Source organism: Thunnus thynnus, chromosome 11 (genome assembly GCF_963924715.1).
Source record: "Thunnus thynnus chromosome 11, fThuThy2.1, whole genome shotgun sequence".
Taxonomy (NCBI): Eukaryota; Metazoa; Chordata; class Actinopteri; order Scombriformes; family Scombridae; genus Thunnus; species Thunnus thynnus.
Window position 1 is genome coordinate 27590761 of NC_089527.1, and position 25109 is coordinate 27615869.

Here is a 25109-nt window from a genome sequence, read left to right on the forward strand (position 1 = left end):
AGCCAGCCAAGTATTCCAGTTAATTTAATGTGGCTGGAAGACACTCATCATTTTTTATGTGAGGTCCATAGAATAAGTCTTAGTTTCTTGACCTGTCCTGTAACATTTTTATTTCACTTTATTGTTTTTATGTGGATTTGTTTGTGTGCTTGAATTGAATTGAATCAAAAAACAGAAAAGTGGGTTTCAGCTGTAAACAGATTTGTTGTTGGCTACACACCCCGACACGTAGCTGAAAGAGACTCTGTCAAATTCCACCTGACCTGCTGTGAGCTGCAAGTCCTGCGCATCCTCAACGTCCTCCACCTGGGGGGGGGGGGGGGGGTTTAAGAAGTGATTTAAAAGATGTACCTGATTCTGCAAGCCTTGACATTATTCTAAGCACTTTTGGATCCTTTCGTCCCGGTTGAGCTTGACTTTGGACGCAGCAAAAGAGCTCAGAATGATGGAAAGTTTGGATTTGGTCAAGAATAATCTGTCATGCTCAACGGAAAAAACATTCTTTGTAAGTAGTAGTAGTAAAAAATACAAAAAATATCTTCATTAAATTGAAAAGTGGAGAGGACATTACAAGAAGAAGAGGCAGTTGGAAGGCATGACAGGAGAGGAGGAAGAAGAAAACATAGCGAGAAGGAAGAGAGAGAATATTGAGACAGTTTTTTCAAAGAATAAATATTTTTCTTTGTCTTCTGCCCCTTCATCCTCTCCTTCTTCCTCCCATCATTTCTCCATTTTTCACCCTCTCTGCGTTCCCTCCTCTATTCTGAAAGTGCAATCCAAACATTTTCAAAACAGAAAAGCTTGTTTGCAGTTTGACAATTTATCACCATCAGTTCTTACAAACCCTCTCTATTTCCTGACCTTCCTCCTCCTCCTCCTCCTTGCTGACTCCCCTCGCCTGCAGCTTCCCAAGCCTAAGAAAAGGGCCGCTGTATTTTTAAGGTGCTCTAATGCTTTTGTCTACATTCATGTGCCTGTTTACCATATCAAGGGCCTGTGAATGTAGGAGCCTTTAGTGAGGCAGCCGGAGGACGCCTTTTCCCACCGAAGCACACACACGCACAAAGACAGACGTACACACACAGACATACACGCAGACTCTGTGTTTTAGTATGTGTATGCGCACAAAGACACACAAACACACAAAGTCACACACAAACACTTGTTGACCTCCTAATCCGCTGACCTCTGACTGCTTGAGTTTCTGTTTTCAAGCAGGACTGAGGCAGACTGATCACAAATCAACACCATCAAACAATTTTTGTTTTATTTATACATATGTAATTATTATATTTTGATTGACATTTTTATTCACCAAAGGCCTCTTTATATCATTTATTTCTAAGTATTGAAATATGTAATTATTTTCTTATTTTGTATCATATTTAATAAAAGAGAAGACATTGATTGTATTATAGCTAAATACTAATATCTAAATAATGCTTTAATCATAGTAATATTTTACTTTCCAATAATATAACAAATTGATTGAAAAATAATAAACATGTCAAACATTTGATTACATTAGCTGCATTATCTTCACTCAGCTTCATTCTCAACTTCATTATTATTATCTCAAAGGAAATTCAGTTTGAAGTCAGGCAAATGTTAAATACATTCAATGTTGGGGGACACTTGAGAGATAAAAAGTCGAAGGTTGAGAACTCTTTTTACATTTTCTCATATCACAACGTTATCAGCCTGTTTTGAGTGTGATTATCAGTTTCTAAGGAGGCTTTTCAAACACAACAACTGGATTCTGTCATCCTGCTGAAGTGTCCTTGACACTGAATCCAGGTCCTGACCTGATGTGAAGGAGGGAGGCAGTTTTGGCAAAAGAGAGCTCACTGCTTCCCTCACATCTGTTGTATTTGTTGACAAGGTGTAGAAAATATTTTGTTTACTAAATCTGCCTGGATTGTGATTAAATCAGCGACCATAAAGTTTTTTTTTTACTATTCAGCATCGAAATAATTATTATCATAATGTGGCATTTAAGCATATAAACATCAAAGTAAAGTACATCAGTTGTTGAGTTCATTAACACTGATAGCAGACTGATGTTAGCACTAACTTGGTCCAATATGAATTACATTACAATCATGCACCTGATATGATTCTTTTTCATGACTCACCTCTTTCTGCACTGTCAACAGAGCCAGCATGTTCTCCATGTCAACAAATGAACTCTGAATCAGCCTGCAGAGATACATGACCTATAGTTATTTGTATTATTAGTAGCCATAACAGCGGTAGCTACGGTAGTGTGAAAATACAATCACCAGCATTTAATATGCACTGTTGCTACTGTAAAACACCCCTCAAACACACATCCTGTACTTTATATTAATCTCACCTGTAGTAGGTACCAAACCAGTTGAGAGGAGTGTACAGCTGGATGATGTAGGTTCCAAACAGAACATAATCTCCAACCTGAGGGGAAAGGAAACACATACAGCTCCTAAACATTAAACACCACCACAGAACATTACTAATCCTATAATCATCAATAAGTAAAGCAGCAACTAGACAGCCAGTAAAATTGTAGAATGAGTCAAGTCTCATGTCCATTTTATGTGCATCATTATCAGTGGGGTCAGGTATTAAAACAAGGTCATATCCTAATCACCAAGGATGCTTACTGGTCATTAAGATTGAGTCTGAGCAATGGGATCATGTCTGATTCACTGAATTAATTCACAATACACCAAAGTCCTGTTTAACTAATTAACATGTCTCATGTCTGAGTCATCATCATTAAGTCTGAGTCTCTAAAACCATATTTGAGTTACTGAGACCTATTTCCATTCTGTTAATTCTGCTTCCTCACGTCCTCTCCGGCCCGTGACCTCTGTTGATAGAGTTCCCTCATCATATAAGATGTTCCAATCCCTTAAATGCATTTTGGAGAAGAAGAGAGAGGAAGAGCGAGGAACCACAGGTGTATCCTATGTGGTCGTTTTTTATCAGACTGCAACACCCCTTTGATCAGATTGTCTTTATTGATCCATCACCTGATCCGATGGAGCTGCCGGGCTGCTGGGAAAACAACTTAAAGAGGACCTATTCTGCTCATTTCAGCTCTAAATTTTTATTTTTGGATTCCACTAGAGTAGCTCTGCATGATTCAAAGTTCTAAAACTCCTTCTTTATCTTATGCTGGCCCTTTATGTAGCCCCTCAACATACACCATTTGTCTTACACTCCGTTTTAGCTCCTGTCCCTTTAAGGCCCTCCTCCCGATGGGCCCACTCTATTCTGATTGGCCAGCTTTACGTATCAGAGTTGCGTAACTTTACCGTCATTGCAAACCAAACATGTCCTGCTTTACTGCTTCAAATAAAGCTTTTAATTGACTAACTAATGGAAGACTTTTATTGTGAAGAATTTACAGGAAGTAAAAGCGTGTTCCTCACTGACTTAGCAGAGCTTCATTAGCAGCGCTAAAAACCAGTCGAAACAACAGCATATGGAGCTATTTGGAGCTATTTGTTCAGCGGATCAGTTAGAAATGATGCAGGGAGGAAGAGTACAAGCAGAAACAGTCACAGTGAGATGTTTTATTAAGACAACCAGCACACCTCCAATAGGTAAACTACTTATTTTACTTTGCTGTGCTGTGTAATGGCGTCGTGGCTTGGTGTAACTACTCCCAGAGTGGAACAGCGAATTCGCGCACTGTGCACGTAGCAGATGTCCATATAAAGAAATCCGTCACGAGCTGACATCAGCTTGGGCCAAAAGTAGAAAAAACCATTGGAAACGGAGTGTTCAGAGCAGTCTGAAGCCAGGGCTTTCTGCTTACAGGGATTACTGCTACATATGTTTACCTCGTTATTTGACCCGTAAGCCACTTTTAACATGAATATCCGACATTGTGACATTATGTATATATGTCTGAAAATAAGGAAAAGCATAATACGTCCCCTTTAACTGTAATAATAATAAAATTGCATGATTTGCAATACTGTAGATTAAGAAAACTACCTTTGGAAACAGGAAAGACAGACAGCACCAAGGTGGCTCTAATGTTATTCATTTTTATATCTTAAATAGAAAAATATGACATATGTGTAGAATCTGAATAATGAAAGCATTCACTTTCTTCATGACTCATAAGGCTTTTCTCTTCTTCTTTTCTTATTTTTAATTCCAAGATTATCTTAATAAGTTCAGGGAAAATATACAGCTACAGTCCTACAAAGCTGTGGTTATTATTACTAATCCTTCATCCTCTTGTCTCTCCTTTGCATCTTTCTCTCCCATCCCCGCTGAGAGGAGCCAAAGCATGAGGAAGAAAGGTGAGTGAGGGTAGCGAGGAGCAATATTAGCCAAACGGAAAGTACCCGAAGTTACCGAGGTCATGTCCTTATCACTAACATATTGTTTGATTCACGGAGATCATCTCCAAGTTTCATATCCAGATCTCGTCATGTCCAGGTCACCATGGTCAAGTCCATGTTTCTTAGTCATGTCTGAGTCACTGAGGTCATGGCATCAAAGAAGTCTCTTGGTCTCGTTCACTTTCCACTGATACCTGGAATTGTCCTTTGGAGACCAGGTAGGCGCAGAGCAGAGATCCAGCCAGCAGTCCTGATCCTATGATGATGTTCTGTGTTTGGTTCAGCAGAGCGAGGGACGCTGAGCTCTTCCATTCACAGTACTACACAACCAGCACACAATTTATTGAGCTTAATTTAAAATAAGGAACATTGAAAACAATCATTGCAAGATTTGAAAACTGATCAGAATTCTTTGAACTAATACGAGACACACTGCTTTTTATTCACATGTGAAATAAGCAGCAACTAAACTGTCTGTCTGCTATTAGCTGCCAGGTGATGTCACTCATACAGTAACCTGATAGAAACAAAAGCTTACTTGATATTTCAGAATGGCTTCCTCAAAGCAGCGGACTTCATAATCCTCAGCGTTGTAATATTTTACCTGCAAAAAATATAAAATTAAAATTAAACAAACCCAGAGTGTGAAGACTGGAAAACAAAGGAATATCTGTCAGTCAGCCTTGTGTGTGTGATATGTGTGATGGTGTTATCTACCGTCTCAAAATTCAGCAGCGAGTCTACGGCTCTGGACTTTGCGTTGTTGTCCTGATTGTTCATCTCTCTCCTGTATTTCGTCCTCCACTCTGTGATCAGGACGGTACATGCTGTAGACAGAGTTAATATCAGTTTGAAACTGCATTTAACAAAGATTGTTACAAAAACAAGAGGCTGGATCTTGGATCTGCGTTTAAAAAGTATGAGCACAAAATCTATACATCCATCATACATTCACATTTATTAAGTGCTTATATTTTTGGAAGTGTTTGAACTTGACCAAACTGGATTGAATCAAGATTTCATGACGCACAGAATTTTGCTGAAATTAGATATGAGTCCTGTTGACCAGAAAGCAATGGGAAAAAAATTGTGAAGGAAAGCATACACTTACACTCAAACAGCACGCACACACTGACTCACTGAGGTAAAGCACCATGCAGGCAAGAACGATGAGTCCAAACCAGATACTGAAGTAGGAGACAAAGTAAATGATGGCGATGATGATGTCGCAGATGGTGGGGAGGATGCTGAACAGGATGTAGCTAAAGACAAATACAAACACGGGTTATTACTTGCCCACTACATGTGTTCTGAGTCTCATGCCATGTCATGTTTTGGTAAATGAAACCGGGTTAAGTGAGTTGAGGATTAGTGTCTCCACTTTTCAGCCTCCTCCTGTCCTACCTCAGCAGGTTATTGATAGATGAGGTGCCTCGGTCGACGCTCCTCAGAACATCCCCAGTGTGTCTCTCCAGGTGCCAGCGCAGCGATAACCCATGGAGGTGGGAAAACAAACGCACCTCAAGTGTGGAGGGAGAGGGGCAGAGAGGGGCTTCTGGTTACCAAATTAGACTACACACAGCCTACAACACATTACACACTTGGACCATGTCCAATGTAAGCCTGATGAATTTGAAATCTGTATTAATGAGTCTTAAAGGAGTAGTTCAACACTCTCATGTTTTTACAAGCTGCGTGCAGAGAAAGCAGCAATGGTAGAAAGACTGATGGAGCTTTAAATAAGGCGCCCTGTATGAAATTTGCCAATTGAATTTATTGACGGTAATCAGCTGAGCCATCAACTGACGTGGGCCGGCTTTAAGATCAGCTCTGTCAGTTGATGTAGCTGGGTTTGTGAGCTGAGCTTCACTTTGTGGCCTGCCTGAACTAACTCTATGCTCAATGTCTTCAAATCTTCAAATCAAAAAATTATTAACTTCATATTTCTAGAGAGAAGTTGACGCTTTTTGAATGGGAGTCTATAGGAGCCAGGGATTCTCTGGAGCCAGCATCTAGTGGCCGTCAGTGGCATTGCACTTTAAGGTGCTTCCACGTTGGCTTCATCCCCAAGCCGTGGTAGTTGCTGCTTGGTCAGTGTGAGTAAAATAAGGAGTTTTTAACTGAAAATAGATATTCCAATAGAACCCCAAATTAAAAATATAGACCCAGAAATATACATGATATGCCCCCTTTAAGTACAAGCGAGCTAACACTATGGACATTTCTGAAATTAAAGTCAGCAGGAAGGAAAGACAAGGAAACATACAGAAGAAGAAGAGTCTGAGTGGTACCTGAACACCTCTGCTGGTGAACTGCTGAACTTTGATCCACAGAAACTGACGAAGATTACTGATGAAACCGGAGGTACCTACAAGGAGCAAAGAGAGGAAGAGGAGGGTGAGTGATGGAAGGAGGGAGGAAAACGCAATAGATAAAGGAAGGAAGAAATCAAAGACGCATTTTATTTTTTACATACATTCCTGTACTGTAAATATAGAAACACCTCATGCGTACCTGCCCCTCCTCCTTGTAGGAACTTGAGCAGTGTGTAGATGCAGACAGTGATGATCAGTGAAGTCCAGCTGCTTCCTGCAGACAATTCATTCACTGCACACACACACACATGTACACACACACACATATGCACATATAGGTGTTACAAAGTACAACACAAAGGTTAAATCCTCCACATTTTCTTATTACTGAGGCCTGTGATCTAGATAAACATCCTCCCAGTGAAAACCAACTAAACACACACATACACACACAGTCATGAACACATTCACACACTCCCCTCTCTGCCACACAGACACATTCTCATTCACATTCATTACCATTTTGTACAAGTGCTGGGAATCAGGATGAAATGAATAAACAGACAGAGATGAGGGGAGAAGGAGGAGGAGAGGAAGAAAAACCAAAGATCCACACAGAAAGAGAGGCACAGTAAAAAAAAAAAGAAAGGGGAAAGATAAAAAGATTGATAGAAAGAAATAAAGAGATGTGTGTATTTTACATTCTTAAACTATCTAGTGTGTGTTTTCTGCGGGGGGCATTTTCAACTCTGGCATCGGGTCCCAGAGTCGGAGGGGGTCGGACTTAGAGACAAAACGTCCGTTGTACCGGTGTGTTAACTCCACGAAAAAGGCCGCTAATGCCGGCTAAGCATGACTGGCAGGAGGGGTGACCTCCCAGAAAACCCTCTGCACACACACACACACACACCAATAACAAACCCCCCTCTGAAACCCCCTCCACCCCTTCCTCATCACACAAAGCAGCGCTCGGCCTCATTCTTGCTGCGCTGGCTTATACTTTCATGTTGCTCCAAAAGCCAAATGGCCAGTTTTCCAAAAGGAGAAGTAACTGAAGACAAACTGGATGCTGACTTCCTCTGAAGTGGAGGCTTCTGGGTTGTTGCCTTGTGGTAGATGCAGCCCTGCGTACAAAACAGCGTACAAAAGACCCTGGCAAATGATGACACCCCCTCGTTGTGTGCCAAATTGCATCCTTCATATGTGAAAGTGAAGCTTCAAACCCATACGTTTTCATTCAGTAGCTGATCTGGTTTATAAGAAATGACCAAACCAGCCCACACAATTGTTTACAGTTTATAGTGATGTATGTTACTGGATTCCCTCAGTACCTACATGAAATGATGTGAAATGAACATTTTTAAACCTGTGAATGAATTGTATTTTTATGGACCTAGCTACAGTAATGTGTGTATATGCAGAAAATAAGCCACTATCAGAAAACATCAGATTTTGATGTCAGTCCCTCATAATAAAATTCACTCGCAGTTGGTTTCGGTTGAATGTTCAGTTGCCAGTAGCAACCGCTACGTTCCAAATGCCCTTAATGGAACATTTGTCTGCAGGTACTCAGACTGTTGTAGGTCTTTTGTGACTGTTGTAATTTGAGACATTAAATTTGATTTTCTGTGATCAGTTTAGTATTAACCAAGCTAGCCATTAACCTACATTAGCTGAGGCTAATGTGTTGCTAATACAATATTCTAGGGTAACCGTTACTTAGGCTTAAGGTAATTTCAGTGAGCAGCTACCAGGGCTAACGTTACATTCAAACCTGACCTGCACGCTTCAGGTTGATGCTATCGTAGCCATATATAACAAGCTTAGCTAACTAATATTATAAACTGTTTTTGGTCCAGATAATCCAAATTTGTATTCTGATGTTCAACCTTCATCTACTCAGACACTGGCTTGGCTTTTCTTGCTGCTGACACCGATCTTGTCATGGTTACATTCAAAACAATGGTGGTGGCAGCAGCAACTGCTCACTGTCTGAAAATACCTTAATATTTTTTTTTATAAACCAACAGAAAATATCAGATTTGTATGTCAGCATCCAGGAATCAAAGTAATCAGCAGTTAGTTTCAGTATAACATTATATTGCTAGCAGTTGCAGTCTGTTCTTGTCAGACCATTCATCTGTAGGTATCTCCATTCTTAGATATTTTTCTACACAAATGTTAGTTAACTGTTGGGTTAACTGTTCTGTATTTCACTCTATTCATTTTAATCTTGTGGACTCTTATGTTTATTAGATGAATTACTGTGTTGTACTTGGGACTTCATGTTGTTCACTGGTAATACTTTGTGTCTTCCTTGCATTAGGGGTGATAGGCCTTTTTCACAGCAGACATTTTGACTTTCACAGTAGAAAAAGCATGTTACTATAATAACATTAACAAAATCCGAGTTCTATTCAAGAGTCCCAGTAAATCATGACAGTGTGACAGTGTTACAGTATGCATGATACCAGGACCCTGAAACCAAAGCAGCTAAATGGATCATTACCTTTTATTATGGACATCTGTGCTTTTCCTACAGTGACATGTCAAAATGTCCTTAGTGAAAGAAGCCTGTAACTAAGTGGAGTGGAACACATTTGTGAATGAATGTTACTGCACTAATTATTTTTACAATACCTTTGGTCTGATGCTTGTTTATGGTATCTCATTGCTTTCTGATTTGTAATCACTATGACTGAATATGTTAGGTTTCATCCAATACAGTTTTCACAGTTTCACTATTGCTTCTGGTAAAAAAATTAAAACTCTGGAGTTGTGTCTTCTACCTGAAACATGTGTGTAGCTTGCTGTGTACCTGCACCACAGTGAGGGTAGATGACAAAAAGAGAGAGGTCCTTTTTGGCTTTTCACTAACATTCATGAGTTACACAGGGAGAAATCCACCAAAGAAACATATGATTAATTTTTACACCCAAGGGGAAGGCCATGTAGCTGCAGGAGAAGGTTCCATACGTGTTTAGTTTGTGTAATGTATGTCACATACAGAAAGTGTTTCACTCATTTTCTACAAATAATTGTGAGCTTTCCCCTTGGTGACAATAAATGTGTAATGTAAGAGAATTTGCATTGACTACCACTGTGGTCAGGCACCTACTTCTAATACAGTGCAAACTGTCATTGATCTTAACAACCCTGAGGACTGTGAACACACTAAGAAGACACTAGGTATGAGGAAGAAAAACATAATCAATCAAAGACATAGAAACAAGGTAGACCACCATACTAAAAAAATGTGAGCACACTGCCATCTAGAGTTTGAACAGCGAAATGCAGTTAATGGGTCTGACAAAGCAACTGAATTGGCTCAGCTGCAGTTCTGTTGGTTGTTTCCAGACAGCTTAAAGGTAATATTTGAGTACAAAAATGTATGAGTACAGTAGTACACAATTTAACACATTCATGTCAACAAAGAAAGCTCAGATTATCTTGTTCATTTATAGAGGCTTCATGGTTTTCAGTGCTTACCGATGTTCTTGGAGTAAACAGGTACCAACACGTTAACCAGCCGCTCTGCTGCCAGCAGGCCCACACACAGCAGCACCAGTCCCTGTAAGGCAGAGGATCCTTTGGGCCAGACGTATGGCTGCAGTAGTCTCACCTTCCTCCCAAATCCTTTCCAGACAGTCGGCAAGGAAGTAGAGGAGGGGGGAGATGAAGGCTGCTGGATCTGAGGATGAACAGAGTGCAGTGATGCTCGATGTCCTCCACAAAATCTGATCCTACTGATCAGATTCAACAAAACTTGAATGAGGAATGCTGGACAGCGATGTGTGGTCACATTATGGGATTTTATTATGAATATTATCTTGTGTATTATTTTATGTGTATTTGAGATAAAGGCCCTGATTCTGTTGTGGAAATCTGCATTTGGAGTTTATTTTTACAGCACTGAAGCTAATTTTTGCCTCGCTTTATTTGAACAATTCAACTATGTTAGCTGTTTGCTGACATTAGCAATGAAGCACCAGTGAGTTCTCATCATATACCCTAACGCTAGCATCTAGCTTAATTAGCACGGTGCATTTACAGTCTATGGTTAACTGTGATGATGCTAATGCTAGTGCTAATTTTCACTATCGAAAATCAGGCTTAAATCCATTAAAACAAAATGTACCTACTGGAAAAAAATGAACATCCAACTCCTTGGAGGGTCTTTTAGTACAAGCAAACGCTGTACAGGACTTTTTTAAGTCAACCAATATGCTACAATTAACTTTCATGAACCGAAAACACACTGAAATAGCGACGGCTACAACTACACCCGCACCTACACTCTGTGAATCTCAGGTTATGCCATGGTTATGTTACCTAACCAAAGTTGTCACCGTCGTAGCACCTGTCACTCAAAGCGGCCATGCCAGTAATTATGCATAATTTTAAGTCTTAATAAAATTGAAACGGGTGAGTTATATGAAAATTCATCCCTCATACAGTTGTCATGAATGGGTACCAGGTTCTGTACCAGGCTGTCAACTTATTTCTGCTGTAAAGTTGGGCATTTTAACACGGGGGTCTATGGGGCCAAAAATTGCAGTTCCTTGAATGGCCACTTGAGGCTGGCTCCAAAAGCGAGTCAATCCCCATAGACCCCCATGTTAAAATGTCCAACTTTACAGCAGATATAAACATGTTTACAGCCTGGTACAAAAAACAGTTTAGGTCTCCATAGCTAATTTCCCCTTTCATGATAACTGTACGGGGGGTGAATTTTTTTATAACTCACCTGTTTAAATTTTACTAAGCCGTAAAGTTATGCATAATGAAGGACATGGCTGCTTTGAGTGACAGGTCCGCCGGCCACTAGGTGGCTTGTTTCAGCCATTCGGCCCGCCTCTTTGCCCATTTTTGATTGGCTGGGAGTTAGGCAGAGTCACGCACTGCCAAGATGGCGACGGCTGGAGAGGCTCTTCAGAAACCAACGGGTGACGTCACGGTAACTACATCCATATTTTTATGGTTCTATGGTTCTCATCCATCCAAGCTGTAATGGGCTCAATACTGCCCCTTGTGGCCAGAGAACAGAAAACACTCATTGCATTTACAGTGCTCATTGCAGCCATAAGGGGCAGTAATGAGTCCTTTCCACACTCGACAACAGATTTTGGCTAGCCACACAAAGGTGAGAGTTAAGCTTTATTGAAAGAGTTTTTTTTAACACTGTGTTTATTAAATTAAAGGATAAGCACTAACTGGTTCAGCAAATGCACTACCCCCAATGAAGAGCTGCAGGCAACTTTACTACGGGAAGCATCCAGGTCTGTTTCACTTCGGGCTAACTCTCGGTAGGTACATAGACAGAACTAACTTAATCTCCTAGCTCTGAGTTTGACATTCTCCTGTCAAGTTTGTTTCATCAACTAAGGCAGTCAGTGCTCAAAAGTGCTGTTGACTCTTAACTAGAGCTGCAATGAATAGTCGATTAATCGATTGACAAGAAATTGCCAAATATCTTGAGAATCAATTAATTGTTTTGAGTCTTTTTCCTTTTTTTCTGAGAAAAAATGTCCAAATTATCTGGTTCCAGTTTCTTACATATGAATATTTTCATTTGTAGTATAGCTATGATAGTAAACTGAATATCTTTTGGTTTTGGACTATTGGACTGGACAAAACAAGACATTTTATGTTGCATCTCGGGCTTTGGGAAACGGTGATCAACATTTTTTTTTTATTGAGTTTTAATTGATAATAAAAAGAAACATTAGTTGTAGTCCTAGTCTTAACGCTATCAAACTGTGTGAACATGAACGTTCTCTCATATTTTAACCCAGTGAAAGACAAAGACAAGTTTCATTTTTTGTGTTTAAACTTAGAAAGTTCAGCTTGGAAAAAAATGAATCTAAGCAGCTGTTGTGTGTCTGAAATATAAAATAAACTTACAGTAAAATCTGTACAGAAATTCCATAAATCAACAACTTACCTCAACATTTATGCATCCTGCTTTCCCCTCTCCTCTTCTTCTCTTTACATCTTCATCCGCCATCTGATTCTCCTCCAGTTTATTTTGCTGTAAAACTCATTTCTTCAGCAGTAGCAGAGCAACTAAAAACCACACACACACACAAACTGTGAATTTTGTCGCCGGTTGCAGGATTACAGTCAATATTTCATCTACCGAAGCTGTGTTATTGCCTGAGAGTTTATTTAACCTGCTGTGATGTTTTTTCTTTAAAGCAGTCAGGGCGAGTTCAGTCACACACACACACACAGACACACATATTTCTGGTTGGCTCAGCTTTGAGTTTAAAGTAGCTGTGGTCAGCAATTGGCTTTGACCTGCTGAGAGCGAGAGAGTGTGTGTGTGTTTGTGTGCGTGTGTCTGTGTCTGTGTGTGAAAGAGATTTTACATGTGTTAACCTTGTTTATACGAGGATTTGTATGTGAGCTCTGTTGTTAGTGAGTGTGTTTGTGTGTGTGTGTGTTTGTGACAGGATTATTATGATAAAACAAAACTGATGAACGCAAGGTGTTTGAACTGTTGTCAACTGAAATATAACTGTGATTGAAAAACAGAACTAAAACTTGAATACAAAATGTGAAATACTGTATTTCTAGTAGCTATAGAGTAAAATGTATTGCTAACATTTTATGGCTGTTTATAGTGTTTAACTTGAATTAAATGATTTGAAGAGAGAAAAGAGATGAATGAAACTATTTCTGGTGGAGAATTTTCTGAAAAAGACAGAGTGAAGTTGTTATTGTTCCTTCACTTTTAATTAAGCCAACAAAAAAACAAACGCAGATGACTCATCGTTTAAAGCAAAGATATCACACATTATGAATTAGAAATCATACATTTTTTAGATGTCGCAGCTGTAAATGTAACAGTTGACATTTACATTATAGTCCATGGTCTACCCTGCAATGAATTCAGTTCATTGTACTGCGTTGTTCCAAGTTAATGAGATTAGCGCTTTTAATCTCATGTTCAAACGGAACAAAATCAGTCAATCATATCTTTTTTTGATCAGTAGTTAAAGGGGACATGTTATGCACATTTCCATGTCCATTCCATGTATATTTTTATTCTGAGACTAATGGAATATCTTTGCATGGTTTACAATTCAAAAAACTCTTTATTTATCTTATACTGGCTCTTTACACAGCCCCTCAATTCAGCTTCTGGAAGCTGCCCCTCAGCAGACTTTTGTTTGTGGATATGCATTCTGCCAACAGAGCATTGAGAGCAGGATTAAACCCTGGCTTTTGACTTGCAGGCAGCATTTTTTTTACATATGTTCACCTCAAGTTTTGGAACTCTGACCATGTTTAACACAGACATCCAGCATCTATATTTAACAGTATAAAAATAAAAGAAAATCACAAAAAGCATGTTACGTGCCTTTGAGGACTGTTGAACACATGACTGTCTGCTGATCCTTTTAGCTTCTTTTCTCTCTTTCTTGCTGTTATAACTGTAACCAGTGGCACACCTGAAAGAAAACACACTCATTTCTTTCCAGTCCTACACAAGTGTTGACTCTAGCTTCTTAAAACCATTTTTGAGCTGAGACCTAATTCCAGCTTTAAAATGTTCAGGACATGTGAATGTATTTAAGTTTTCTATAATCTCAATGTATTCTGTAGGCTTACTAACAGTTAATAACACCAATAATTTCTATGTGTTTTCTCACTGTCTAAAACTGTTTAATCAATCAATAATTTATTTGTAAATATACGTAATCGTAACCCTGCTTTCACCTAGTGTTATCTCTTATCAGTGGGCCGCAGTCTTATGACATTCAGCCAAATAATCTCAGATGTGTCTAAAACATGTGGGTGGTAACATACTGTAGAAGTATTGTGCTTAAAATCCTTCACACAGTGATTTCAGAGAGAAGACAGAAAGAGGGAGAAATATAAACAAGCAGGTTCTTTATTAGTAAAGAGTAACAAACCAGCAGGTTTTATGGATTAAGAAGAGGCAGCCTATACACAAGTGTGCTGCTTCACACAGCAACAGGAAGCCATCAGCATAATGTTTCTCTATGGACGAAGCTCAGCATGAACACCATTAGGATACAGCACGGACGAGCATTCAACTGGGTGAAGCCACCACGGCGCTATGTGGCTCATTAAGCCATGACAGATGCATTGTGGGATTGGGACAGAACTGACACTGGCACAGTCGGATGAAGAGAAGAAGAGAAGTTTCTGCAATTTCAACCCAGTCTCTTCAATCTGTGTACAAATAACACGACTTCACACTTTCAAATAACGTGCAGTGCATACGGCAAAGTCCAATTTTGCATGCAGATGACACACCAATCTGCGTGTCATGTCTATGCATTTTAAGCTTAACGCCATTGGTTGAGTTTAGGCACAAAAACCACTTGGTTAGGGTTAGGGAAAGATCATGGTTTGGGTCAAAATACTAAAATGTGGTAAAAATGTCACGACGTGGGTGACAGTAAAAATGCCCGCTTTAACAGCAGTAAAATGCCTGACATGATGGTAAAAATGTCTGCTAAGAATGTGCCGACATAACACAAAAAACATCCGGTTAGTGGTCTCGAACAATGCTCTCCTGCTGCTGCTTGTGCAGCTTTTTGCCAATCACATCCTGCCAACCCACCTCCTCCAAATAAGCCAAAATCACTTCATAAGGTAAAACAAAGTGACATTATATTGACGTCATCTGAAATGCGTCACTTCCAAGGTGACTCAAATGTAACGCTGTGAAATGACACGCGAAAAGCTTAAAATGCGTAGTAATAACGCGCAAAATGACAAGAAATTGTCGTGTTGTTCATACGCCATTTGGTAAGATCAGGCTGGCAGTTTCAATGCTGCACATGTCTTTTCGTCACTGACAACTCTGTGATTGATTATGTACGGCAACATGAACAACCTTGTGGCTTTAAGAGTTGTATGCATTTATGAATGACAACCTGCAGTTGTCAATGTATCTTGGGTGGGTTTTTACATTTGCATTTTCGAAGTAATAAAACCTAGAGTATTGGGATATTATCTACATGCTCAAAAAGCAGCTGAGAGTGGGTCCTTAGTTCAGCCTGACATCGTTAGAAAATGTCTAGAAAGTGACTGAGAGGCATTTTAATGATCTCTCTCTAGACTAGACTTGGGACTTGAGACGTTTTAACATCTGAATATCTCTTTAGTCTTACATCTCAAGACAAAGAGTGAGTGAATGTCTTACTGACATCATTAAAGTTACCTGTAGAACTTCCTAAAGGAGAAGTAGAGTCAATATTAACATTAAGTGTAGGTTACAGGTATACATCTGAATAGGAGAAATGTTGGCCAATCTAATTGTAATCCAAATACCTGATGGCAAAGATTTAAAAATTAGGATGCTGTAGATTTTCTAGGGCCAATTGGATCACTGGTTGATTGGACTGGACATGAGGACATAATCTGAGTCCTGTTTGTTCATTTGCCTCACTTTCAGTACCTGATTGATTGGAGCGTTCCTCGTCACAAATGAGATTTCGTGCAATTTAGACGACCAAAACATCTCTCTTCCTTGGAGAGTTAAAACCGAGGCTCAGCCTCTGTGCAGGTCAAACCAGGATTGAGGAGCAACTGGAGCAAACTGGCAGGTGAAGCTGTACTGGCTTTAGAGAGAACTGGTACTTTACATAAACTACTACGGTATTATCATCATTTAATGTTTCCATTGTCAGTTTACGGGCTGTGAGGGGCACAGAGGGAAACATTTGGACAACGATCATCAAATAAAAAAAAGTATAAAAAAAAAATCTCAATCCAGAAGTTGCACTCCAGTGTAACAGGAAACTATTAACAGCTTTAATGACACAGAAAGACAGACCTCAATGAATACATTAAATATTCTGGTGAATTGCAGAAGATTGTGTTTTTAAGGCTGGGTTATACCTTACACCTCATGAAGACCCTGAGTGCTAGGCTGAAATACTATAACGCAGAGCACAGACTCAACTATTTCAGTTAAAATGTAAACTAAGCTTAAATGAAGGACTCAGGCTCCTTAAGAGATAAAGTACTCATGCCATATGGGGACCAAAGCTGTGAAATCTTACTTGAAATGTTAGTGACAGTTGACGAGCTTCCTTACATTCCTCTTTATTGTTGTTATCATCATTATCATCATAAAAATTTTATTGCAAGCATTTATTTTTATTTTTAGTTTAGTAGTTGTAGTTTTTCTGTGGCAGCCATGTTGGCTCCACAGTTCTGCATGATCATGGTCGCCGTAGTAACTGGCCAATTTTAGGTCACTGGGCTGCCCTTCAAAAGACACAGCTTGGACTTTCCCCGCTGATAAATGCATTTCAGTGCAATGTATGGAGGCCAAAAGTGTTTAATATTAAATTAATTAATAAGGAATAATGTAATAATTAATCATATGAATAAATACAGACAAAATATGTAATATTACCGTTCAAATGTGAAATAATCCAATACATTTTTTTTAAAATGCAGCTCAATATTATGAATTGTGATTTCATTTTTTATTTGATTTCAGCAGGGTTTGTTCACACCTGACTTTTTCACAATGCCACTTTTAATTTCTAACAAACTTTATCTGTAAATCAAGTCAAACAGAGACAGCTCCATGATTGGCTGTCTGCTCATTTAGACCAAAGCAGCATTTCATAATACTGAGCTGAGTTTTTGTGCTGATTTCACAAATTCATGGTTAAATTACATAATTTGTCTGTATTTATTTATATGATTATTTATTTCATAATATCTGATTTATTCAATTGAAGGGGATATATCATGGCTTTTGTCATTTTTATGAAATACAAATACTGACAGTATGTTGTGCTGCAACAAATGCTCATTTTCATTATGACAATGAATGAATCATTTATAGATCATATTTTAACTAACAGCCTGATTGTTTTTAGCACCAGTGTTGTCAACAACTTTTAGCAACATCTAGTTTGATGATACATAATGTCCGTAGGTTGAAGTGCTATTCATATTTATTTTTAACAGTTTAGCGCAAAGCTGCTCTTTGTATTACAAGGATCAAAACCATGTTAAAAGCAAAGCTGTGTGATATATGTACAGAGTATGCTGCTAAGTTCATTGGATAACTGTATTTAGGAAGCCTCAGTTTCCTGTTTCTTACCTAAAACTACAAACTGAAGGGTGAATGATATTTTCCCTTTAAGAGTTTGAAATTTCAAACATCTCAAATGTCTTTAGACAGCTGTAGTTTAGTCTAATCACAGCCAGCTTTGTTAGTTTAGAAGATGAGGCAGACACATTATGTCCGACCAAATTTGACCAAATTTCTCTGTGGTTAGCACTAATCCAAAGTCCCTGATGAGAGGATAAAAGTAGCACTCAGTGGTACCTGACGTCATTACAGTTGCACCAAAAATTCTATTACACTTGTAGTTTTGCATGGATGTTTTACTTGACAGCAAAGGTGAACGTTTATTCAAATCGAGGGTCTAAGGACAGGGGATGTTGTATTGCTGTACAGACTGTAAAGCCCCCTGAGGCAAATTTGTGATTCGTGATATTGGGCAATACAAATAAAATTGACTTGACTTGACTTGACTTGACTTGATGTTGCGTCGACAGTAGGGGTGCTTACATTTGCTCCATTCTGCATCCCAGGCTGCATGGAAGTAAATGCTTACCATTAACACTAAATGCTTACTGGAAGGAATGCAAAATGGCCAGAGGGGAGCGTTGTGAAAGCGAAAGCATTTGGTGAAAAGCAGAGGACAGCACTTGTGACGGCAGAACACATTCGACAAGAAATTACATTCATCAGTAGAAACACTAAGCCGGGCAGGAAACTGACTCCTCTGTCTGCCAGCCGCTAAACCCAAGACCAACTAAGCAGCCACATGAGCTATTTTACACGCCAAATGAATGCAAGCCAAACACTACGGCTGGTTACTTGCCACAGGGGCTGGTAGACAAATGCACTAACGGAAACATTTCAGTGTGGAGTTCATTTCCTACCTTAACACCAAATGTCACAGGTTTTTGTTCTAGAAACAGACAGATTTCTAACCTGATTTCTAAACCATCCCTGGTGATTTTACATGCAGGTTTTCCCTGATTATTCTACTTTTTTTTTGTAAACTAGCTAAGCAATATTTTTTGGACAAAGTATTTGTAAACATTGATACAAACAAACGATAAGTTGTGTCCTTCAGAAAGGATTTCAGTCTCCATGGTGCCTTTTCTGTGTTGACGAATCCTGCATAAGGTCCAGCAGTCCTTTGTTTGCTCCAGAAGGTTACTCTGTGACTTTTTCACCCTCACAGTAGTGATGCCACCGGCTCCACCTGTCCAGCTAACTGTTCATGACAGTTCAGTCCAACACAGTTCAGTTCAGATCAGTCGAGAGATGTAAACACTGTGCTGCTCACGTCTGTCCATCTTCATGAGCTACCAGGAGTTCACCACAACACTATTCAGACAGTAACAGTTCAGAAACTGAGATTCTGAACTGTTACTGTCTAGTTCAGCTTCTGTGAAAACAGTTTAGTTCATTTTGGGTTAGTCATTTAAGTCAATGCCATATAGCTCCTCCTAGCTCATCATTCATTCTCAGCCTAAGTCCTAAAATAAATTAACATTCAATAAATTAAAAACAAGGTTCAGTGCTGCTGCATCTGGTCCACTATGTGTTCTTCACTGATGGTTTAAAGTCAAAGGTGGAAACTTTCTATGTTGGTGGAGTTTGAAAACTTATTGACATTATGTGAAATAACCCATTTATCCTCTGTGGTGACATAAGCGGCCTGTTATGCTCCATAAACAATCATTTCTAGTTCAGTTAATTTGGACACACATGGAGAAATGATAGTATATCAGTTAGGATTTGTTTTGCTTCCCCTCCTCAACAAATTACTGCATGGTCAACATCATGATAAGCAGAATATCCTTGTTATCAAGTGAAATTACGACTTTTTCATGAATGATGTTATATAGAACATTCTTGGTGGCTCTATTTAAATCCTCTATCACACTGTTCCTCTACATTACTATTCCTAATGAAAGGCCTCCTGTGTCACTGAAGCTACAGTACAGTGAGTGGCAGGCAGTCTAGTAGCACACAGTGACAGTCCCAGGTTGAAGACATATCTCATTAAGCACCCCAGGATGAGAACATTAACTAAACTAAGCTTAAGAAGGTGCACTTTCTCTAAATATCCATCTGACACTGATCACACTCCACTAGAGCTCCTCACAATATTAATTCAGATGAAATCAGATGACTGCACACATTATTAGTACATTTTTCACAGTGTATTACCATTTTTGCTACTGACCCACCCTATGATATCTCTCACTGGTCAGGCAAAATGTCACTGTTTGGCAAAACAAAACCAATTTTGTGTTATTCTGTTTCTGGATAACTGAGCACCTTTGAATATGTTGAGTTATGTTAGCCAAACACACTGGCTGAGCATAGGTGGCAATCTGTTGGGGATTTATTCTGCTGGCCAGTTGGCTACTGAGGCCACCTAAAGGCCAATCCAAGAACTGCTCAAGTGTCCTCAGGTGAACATGAAACAGCCTTCAGCACAAGAGACTAGCTAAAATAAGATCAATGCTGGGATTAACATAACAGGCAGTCACCTCCAATATATCATCTGTCACTGTAAAAATAAACATTACAAATATACACAGATGTGTCGCAATCAGGCCTGCTCACAGTGTGTTTTCTACATGATCTTTTTTTTTTTTTTTTTTACTTGGAGCTCATTTCTTTGGGTTCTCCTTTAGGCAATTTACTAGGCAATTTACGGGAACAAAGACCAGATGAAATGTTAGTTGACAATTAAATTTTGTACAGCTATGAATTTCAGATATTTCTGCTTATGGGTTTGGACTAGAGGTGACAGAAAGGCCGAGTGGTTCAATCTCTCACCGCAGCCAGGATTCAGGCGCTGAATCCTTTGTCCCACTCACACATTAATAAATAAGATAATGAAATGCTTAAAATACATAATGTTATAGTGGGTGCCATGTGGTCACAGTTGGATTGTTGTTGAGTGCTCAAACACTCAGTGTTCCTCTCCGTCACAGTGTGTTTCCCATACTGCTGCTCACCAGCCCCTTGATATTGGTGATAGGCCGAACATCGTGCAGCTGTCTTCTTCGGTCAATGAACGTGGCCAACCGAGTCGTGTCCAGAGGCGTCTTGGAGTACTCCCCGCCATGAGCGCCCCCGCGACCCACCCATGGGTGCTGCAGACAGGACGTAGCACTTGGCCTCTTCCTGGGATCCTGCTGGAGCACCGAAGACACAAAATCCCTCGCTGCCTGGCTCACATCGCGGAAGTATTCATCCGGGAAACAGAAGTCCAGGCGGCAGATGTTGACGCAGGTTTCCTCTGGTGATTCATCTAGAAACGGGGAAACGCCACTGAGCATGACATAAGCAAGCACGCCGACACTCCACATGTCTGTCGCGACAGAGACTGGCGTGCCACGGATGAGCTCGGGAGCAGCAAACTCTGGGTTTCCAAGCAACAGGTGGACATAGCGGCGATGTGCGGACAGCTGGACGGCATCACCAAGGTCGATGAGCTTAATGCACGGGGTTGGAGAGTGGAGGTCCACCATGATGTTCTCAGGCTGGACGAGAAAGAGACATTCAGAGACAGACGGAGGCCAATAATTCTCTGTTACTAATGTAAAAAAGGACAAATGTGTATAAACAATAAATAACATTTTTTATTTACACAGCACAGACAATCTGTTCTCACCTTTAGGTCCAGGTGTGCTACTCTGCAGGTATGCAGGTGCTGCAGAGCCTCTAATGTTTCTCTGATGAAGAATGCTATTTTCTCCTCCATCAGCTCATCGTGGGCGACCAGGTAGTCGAGTAGACGACCGTCCTCCAGCCTGACACAAAAAATGAAGTTTAGATATAGTCACCTTCCTACCTATCTGCGTTATTATATCTCAGCTGTCTGTAACTCGTAAAAACTGGTGTTATGTTACTTTGCTGCTTTGTTGCCATTTATGAATCAGCTGGAAGGAAAGTGTCTTTATAATCCTGACATGTGATTGTTATATGATTGCATGTAGCTCATTGGTATGTGATCCAATGTTGAGAATTTTAACTGCATACTTCAGACACATTGTGTCATGCTTGTAAACAATAAACAATACAACAACAGGGTAGAAAGCAGATCTGCTGAAACAGTACAAACATAAAATGTTTTTTCTGCTATTTTGGAATTTCAGCATGGACACTTTTTTAAGACACTGGAGTGAAAATAATATTTTGGCACATAAATTTTGCCAAATGTCAGAAATAGCCCTGCCATTGCTAAATTAACTAGCCAGCACCAACTCAAGAGTGTTTTGAAGTATTGATCAGGGCAATAAAGACAAGTTTACTGTGTAGCAGTGAGTCAGACTTACAGCTCCAGGACCAGCATCAGAGATGTGGGAGATTCATATGTGTCCAGCAGCGCCACCAGCTGGTGATTCTGCACATGTTGGAGGATATCTGCCTCATGAGCCACCTGCTCCTTCTTCTGCATCTTCTTACTCACAAATTTTACCGCAACCTAAACAGAAAAAAGCGACATGTTAACATCAAACTGAAAGATAAAGCAATAAAATCCACTGTCAAATGAAATATGCAAAACTAACTTCAACACAAAAAATAAAGATATGCTACCATAATGTTACAATGCCAATTTCAAATAAATAATGTTACAATGCATGGTACACCCTAAATTTCAGTTTATATTACATTAAACTTAATTAACTTAACTGTGACCTTAACTGTACACTAATTTGATAAAAATTAAATTAACTCTGAATTAACATACAGAAAATAAAAATCTACTTCATACTTAAAAAAAAATGCTCAAAATGTCAAATTAATGTACATAAAAACACTTTTATTCATAACTTCAAATAGTAACTTGATTGCAACCTTTAATCTCTAAAAGAGAAAACAAAGAAACAGCTCTGAACCCAATAACACTCACCTGCAACCTGAACAGTGAAAAGATATAACAGAAAAAAAAAAAAAACATCATCAGTTTAGTCAAAACGAGTCAAACTGTAACATCTTACCTCTTTCTTTGTGGACTTATTGAGACATTTTCTCACCACTGAAAATCGCCCCCTGGTGAAAAGAGGAAGCAATAGAGAAGCTGAATTAAAATCCAGAGCACACACATCTCACACACTGATCAAAATCTGTGCAAAAAATCAAGTCTGGCTTGTGAAAGACATTATTTTGAAAGTCAGTGATTCGGGAGGTGATGTTTTACCTTCCAATCTCACAGATCTCTGAGAAGGTCGAATCAAAGTTTTCTTTCCAGTGGATTCCTGTTCCATCATATCCAGAGTCTGACAGAGAGACAGAAGAAGATTGGACTCTTTCCATTTTCAACATTCCATGAGCTTTCTCAACATTATCAAACATTTAAAGTCATGTTTATGGCCACCTTCAGCTACAAAATGCTGCACTATGTTCACCAACCAGTCGTGTGTGTGTGTGTGTGTGTGTGCCAGTTATTCCTCATGTTGTGGGGAGATGAAACTGTTAACACAATCACATGTGGGGACTTGTCTCCCTTTTTGGGACAAAAAAGCAAGTCCCCATAATGTAAATTATTAGTTTAAGGGTGAAGACTTGGTTTAAAGTTAAGGTAAGGTCAGGATTAGGTTTAAGTCTCCAGGAAATGAATGTAAGTCAACGTAATGTCCTCTGAAGTGATGGAAACACAAATGTGTGTGTGTGCAGGCTTACTGCTGCTAGGCAACGTGACCATATTGGAGGGCTCGGATGGCGGGCCGACCCCCCAGCGGTTGGAGGCTCGCACTCTGAACTGATAGTGACCACCGGGAATCAGAGTGTCGATCTGAACACACTCCTCCCTGCTGCTGGCCACCTGCTGCCATAGCAACGAGTCTGGGGATGGAGATGTGGAGGGAGATGAAAAAGAGAAAAGCTTTAGTCTGAGTCCGAGCATGTGTTGCAAAAACAAACAGCATCTGCTAATTGTTCATTTAACAAATCAAATGCCCCCTCCACCTAACACACACACACACACACACCTTCCTGTCTGTACTCCACAGTGTAGCTGCTAACAGCACAGTGAGCAGAGGAAGCTGGAGGTGGCCAGTGGACCATCACCGCTGTGCTGCTTGCTTCCTGGGCCACCGGTCTCCCAGGGGCTGCTGGGATGCCTGTAAAGAGCATGCACACAGTCAGAAAAAGACTGAACGAGGATCGAAGCAACTGTTACAGAGGGTGTTTCATGATAAAAATAGAAACTCTTTATATAATTACTTGTTTTAAAAACTAAAATGCATCATTAAACCTAGTTAATAGTTTAGTGAAATGCTCCTTTAATCCAGGTGCGTTACCTTGCACTTTAATGGAGGCAGAGGAGGAGGCAGAGCCATGGTCATTAACGGCAACACAGGTATAGATACCGGTATCCTGCGGCATCAGGTTACAGATCTTCAGCAAGATGTCACCCGTATCCCTGGAGAAGAGGAGGAAGAGGAAGGACACAGAGGAGGAGGTGTAGAAAAGGAAAACAAATTAAAATTCAATCCAGTGTAGTTTTGGGAAAACTGGACTACAAGCAGTATAAAGAACAAAAAAGTACACAGATGTTACCTGATATCTATGGTGAAGCGGCTGTTGCTGGTCACTGGGTTCTGGTCGGGGCCCTTAAGAGTGACGGAGGGTTTAGGTCGACCACAGACTTTACAGCAGAGAACCACCGTCTCCCCGAATGCACACACCACGTCTGACAGAGGGACCAGGAACTCTGGAGCCACTGCACACAGGAAACACATCATAAACTACTGTCTCCTCAGCTCTTATTCCAATTTGAACTTATTATTTCAAAAATCTGCTGTATGTCCCTTAATTTATTAAAGCCCCCCCTCTACTCAATAATGTATTCTGCTTATTGTTACTTCACTTGGACGTCTGAGCTTCACTGTGCAGAAAATGGTGGATGTGCAGAGTTTGTTTTCACGTTCATCAGCTGAAGGGGGAAAGTTTCTCTGCCTTCTCTGTCCTTAAATCTGAGTTTAAGACCTGTGTCTTCGAGTGTGATTTGTGACATCACAACTAGTTTGGAACTGATCGTGGCACCGTATTGATGTGAAAACCTGAAGGCTCCAGTGCACATACACTGAGGATGGACTTTTACAGTGAGGAAGGAGACATCTTGTGTCAAGCAGTTAAACTTTTGTATATTCATAGACTCTGAATTTCTCTGATTTCTCATGAAGGAGATGTAAATGTAAAAAAACTCTTGTCGAAACAAATTACTATTCAAAACAGAGTACTTTCATGTCTAAACACATGTCAAATAAAATACTTTTATTGAGCCATGTGACTATGCCGGGGGCTGGTGAACACAAAGTGTCTGGTTTGTGAACAGGATGTCATTCATTCCCAGCCAACTCAGACCAGATTCCAGCATAGTGTTGGCAAACCCAGCTG

General features: G+C 39.8%; 2 protein-coding genes across 7 annotated transcripts in view; both read right to left on the reverse strand.

The window, feature by feature from the left end:
• The window catches only part of abcb6b (ATP binding cassette subfamily B member 6 (LAN blood group) b), a 31294-nt gene extending 18162 nt beyond the window's left edge, over nt 1-13132 (reverse strand). For 2 of the 6 annotated variants that reach the window (XM_067604269.1, XM_067604270.1), the window contains exons 1-12: nt 10801-11160; nt 10148-10349; nt 6858-6950; nt 6635-6711; nt 5748-5863; nt 5484-5605; nt 5061-5170; nt 4882-4947; nt 4538-4663; nt 2357-2433; nt 2136-2199; nt 221-306 (exon numbers count right to left, since the gene is read on the reverse strand). In XM_067604269.1, coding sequence (XP_067460370.1) covers nt 221-306; nt 2136-2199; nt 2357-2433; nt 4538-4663; nt 4882-4947; nt 5061-5170; nt 5484-5605; nt 5748-5863; nt 6635-6711; nt 6858-6950; nt 10148-10349; nt 10801-10902 — 1241 coding nt within the window. In that variant the 5' untranslated portion in view covers nt 10903-11160. Of the gene's footprint in view, nt 1-220; nt 307-2135; nt 2200-2356; nt 2434-4537; nt 4664-4881; nt 4948-5060; nt 5171-5454; nt 5606-5747; nt 5864-6634; nt 6712-6857; nt 6951-10147; nt 10350-10800; nt 11161-12602 lie in introns of those variants that run through there. The other 4 variants (XM_067604267.1, XM_067604266.1, XM_067604268.1 and 1 more) reach the window with 4 other exon arrangements.
• Nucleotides 13133-16431: 3299 nt separating this feature from the next.
• kalrna (kalirin RhoGEF kinase a) overlaps nt 16432-25109 on the reverse strand; it is a 156695-nt gene continuing 148017 nt past the window's right edge. The window contains exons 60-68 of the mRNA XM_067604265.1: nt 24270-24432; nt 24011-24132; nt 23699-23830; nt 23391-23552; nt 22909-22987; nt 22709-22760; nt 22043-22191; nt 21379-21517; nt 16432-21247 (exon numbers count right to left, since the gene is read on the reverse strand). Of these exons, the coding sequence (XP_067460366.1) occupies nt 20690-21247; nt 21379-21517; nt 22043-22191; nt 22709-22760; nt 22909-22987; nt 23391-23552; nt 23699-23830; nt 24011-24132; nt 24270-24432 (1556 nt within the window). The 3' untranslated portion in view covers nt 16432-20689. The remainder of the gene's footprint in view (nt 21248-21378; nt 21518-22042; nt 22192-22708; nt 22761-22908; nt 22988-23390; nt 23553-23698; nt 23831-24010; nt 24133-24269; nt 24433-25109) is intronic.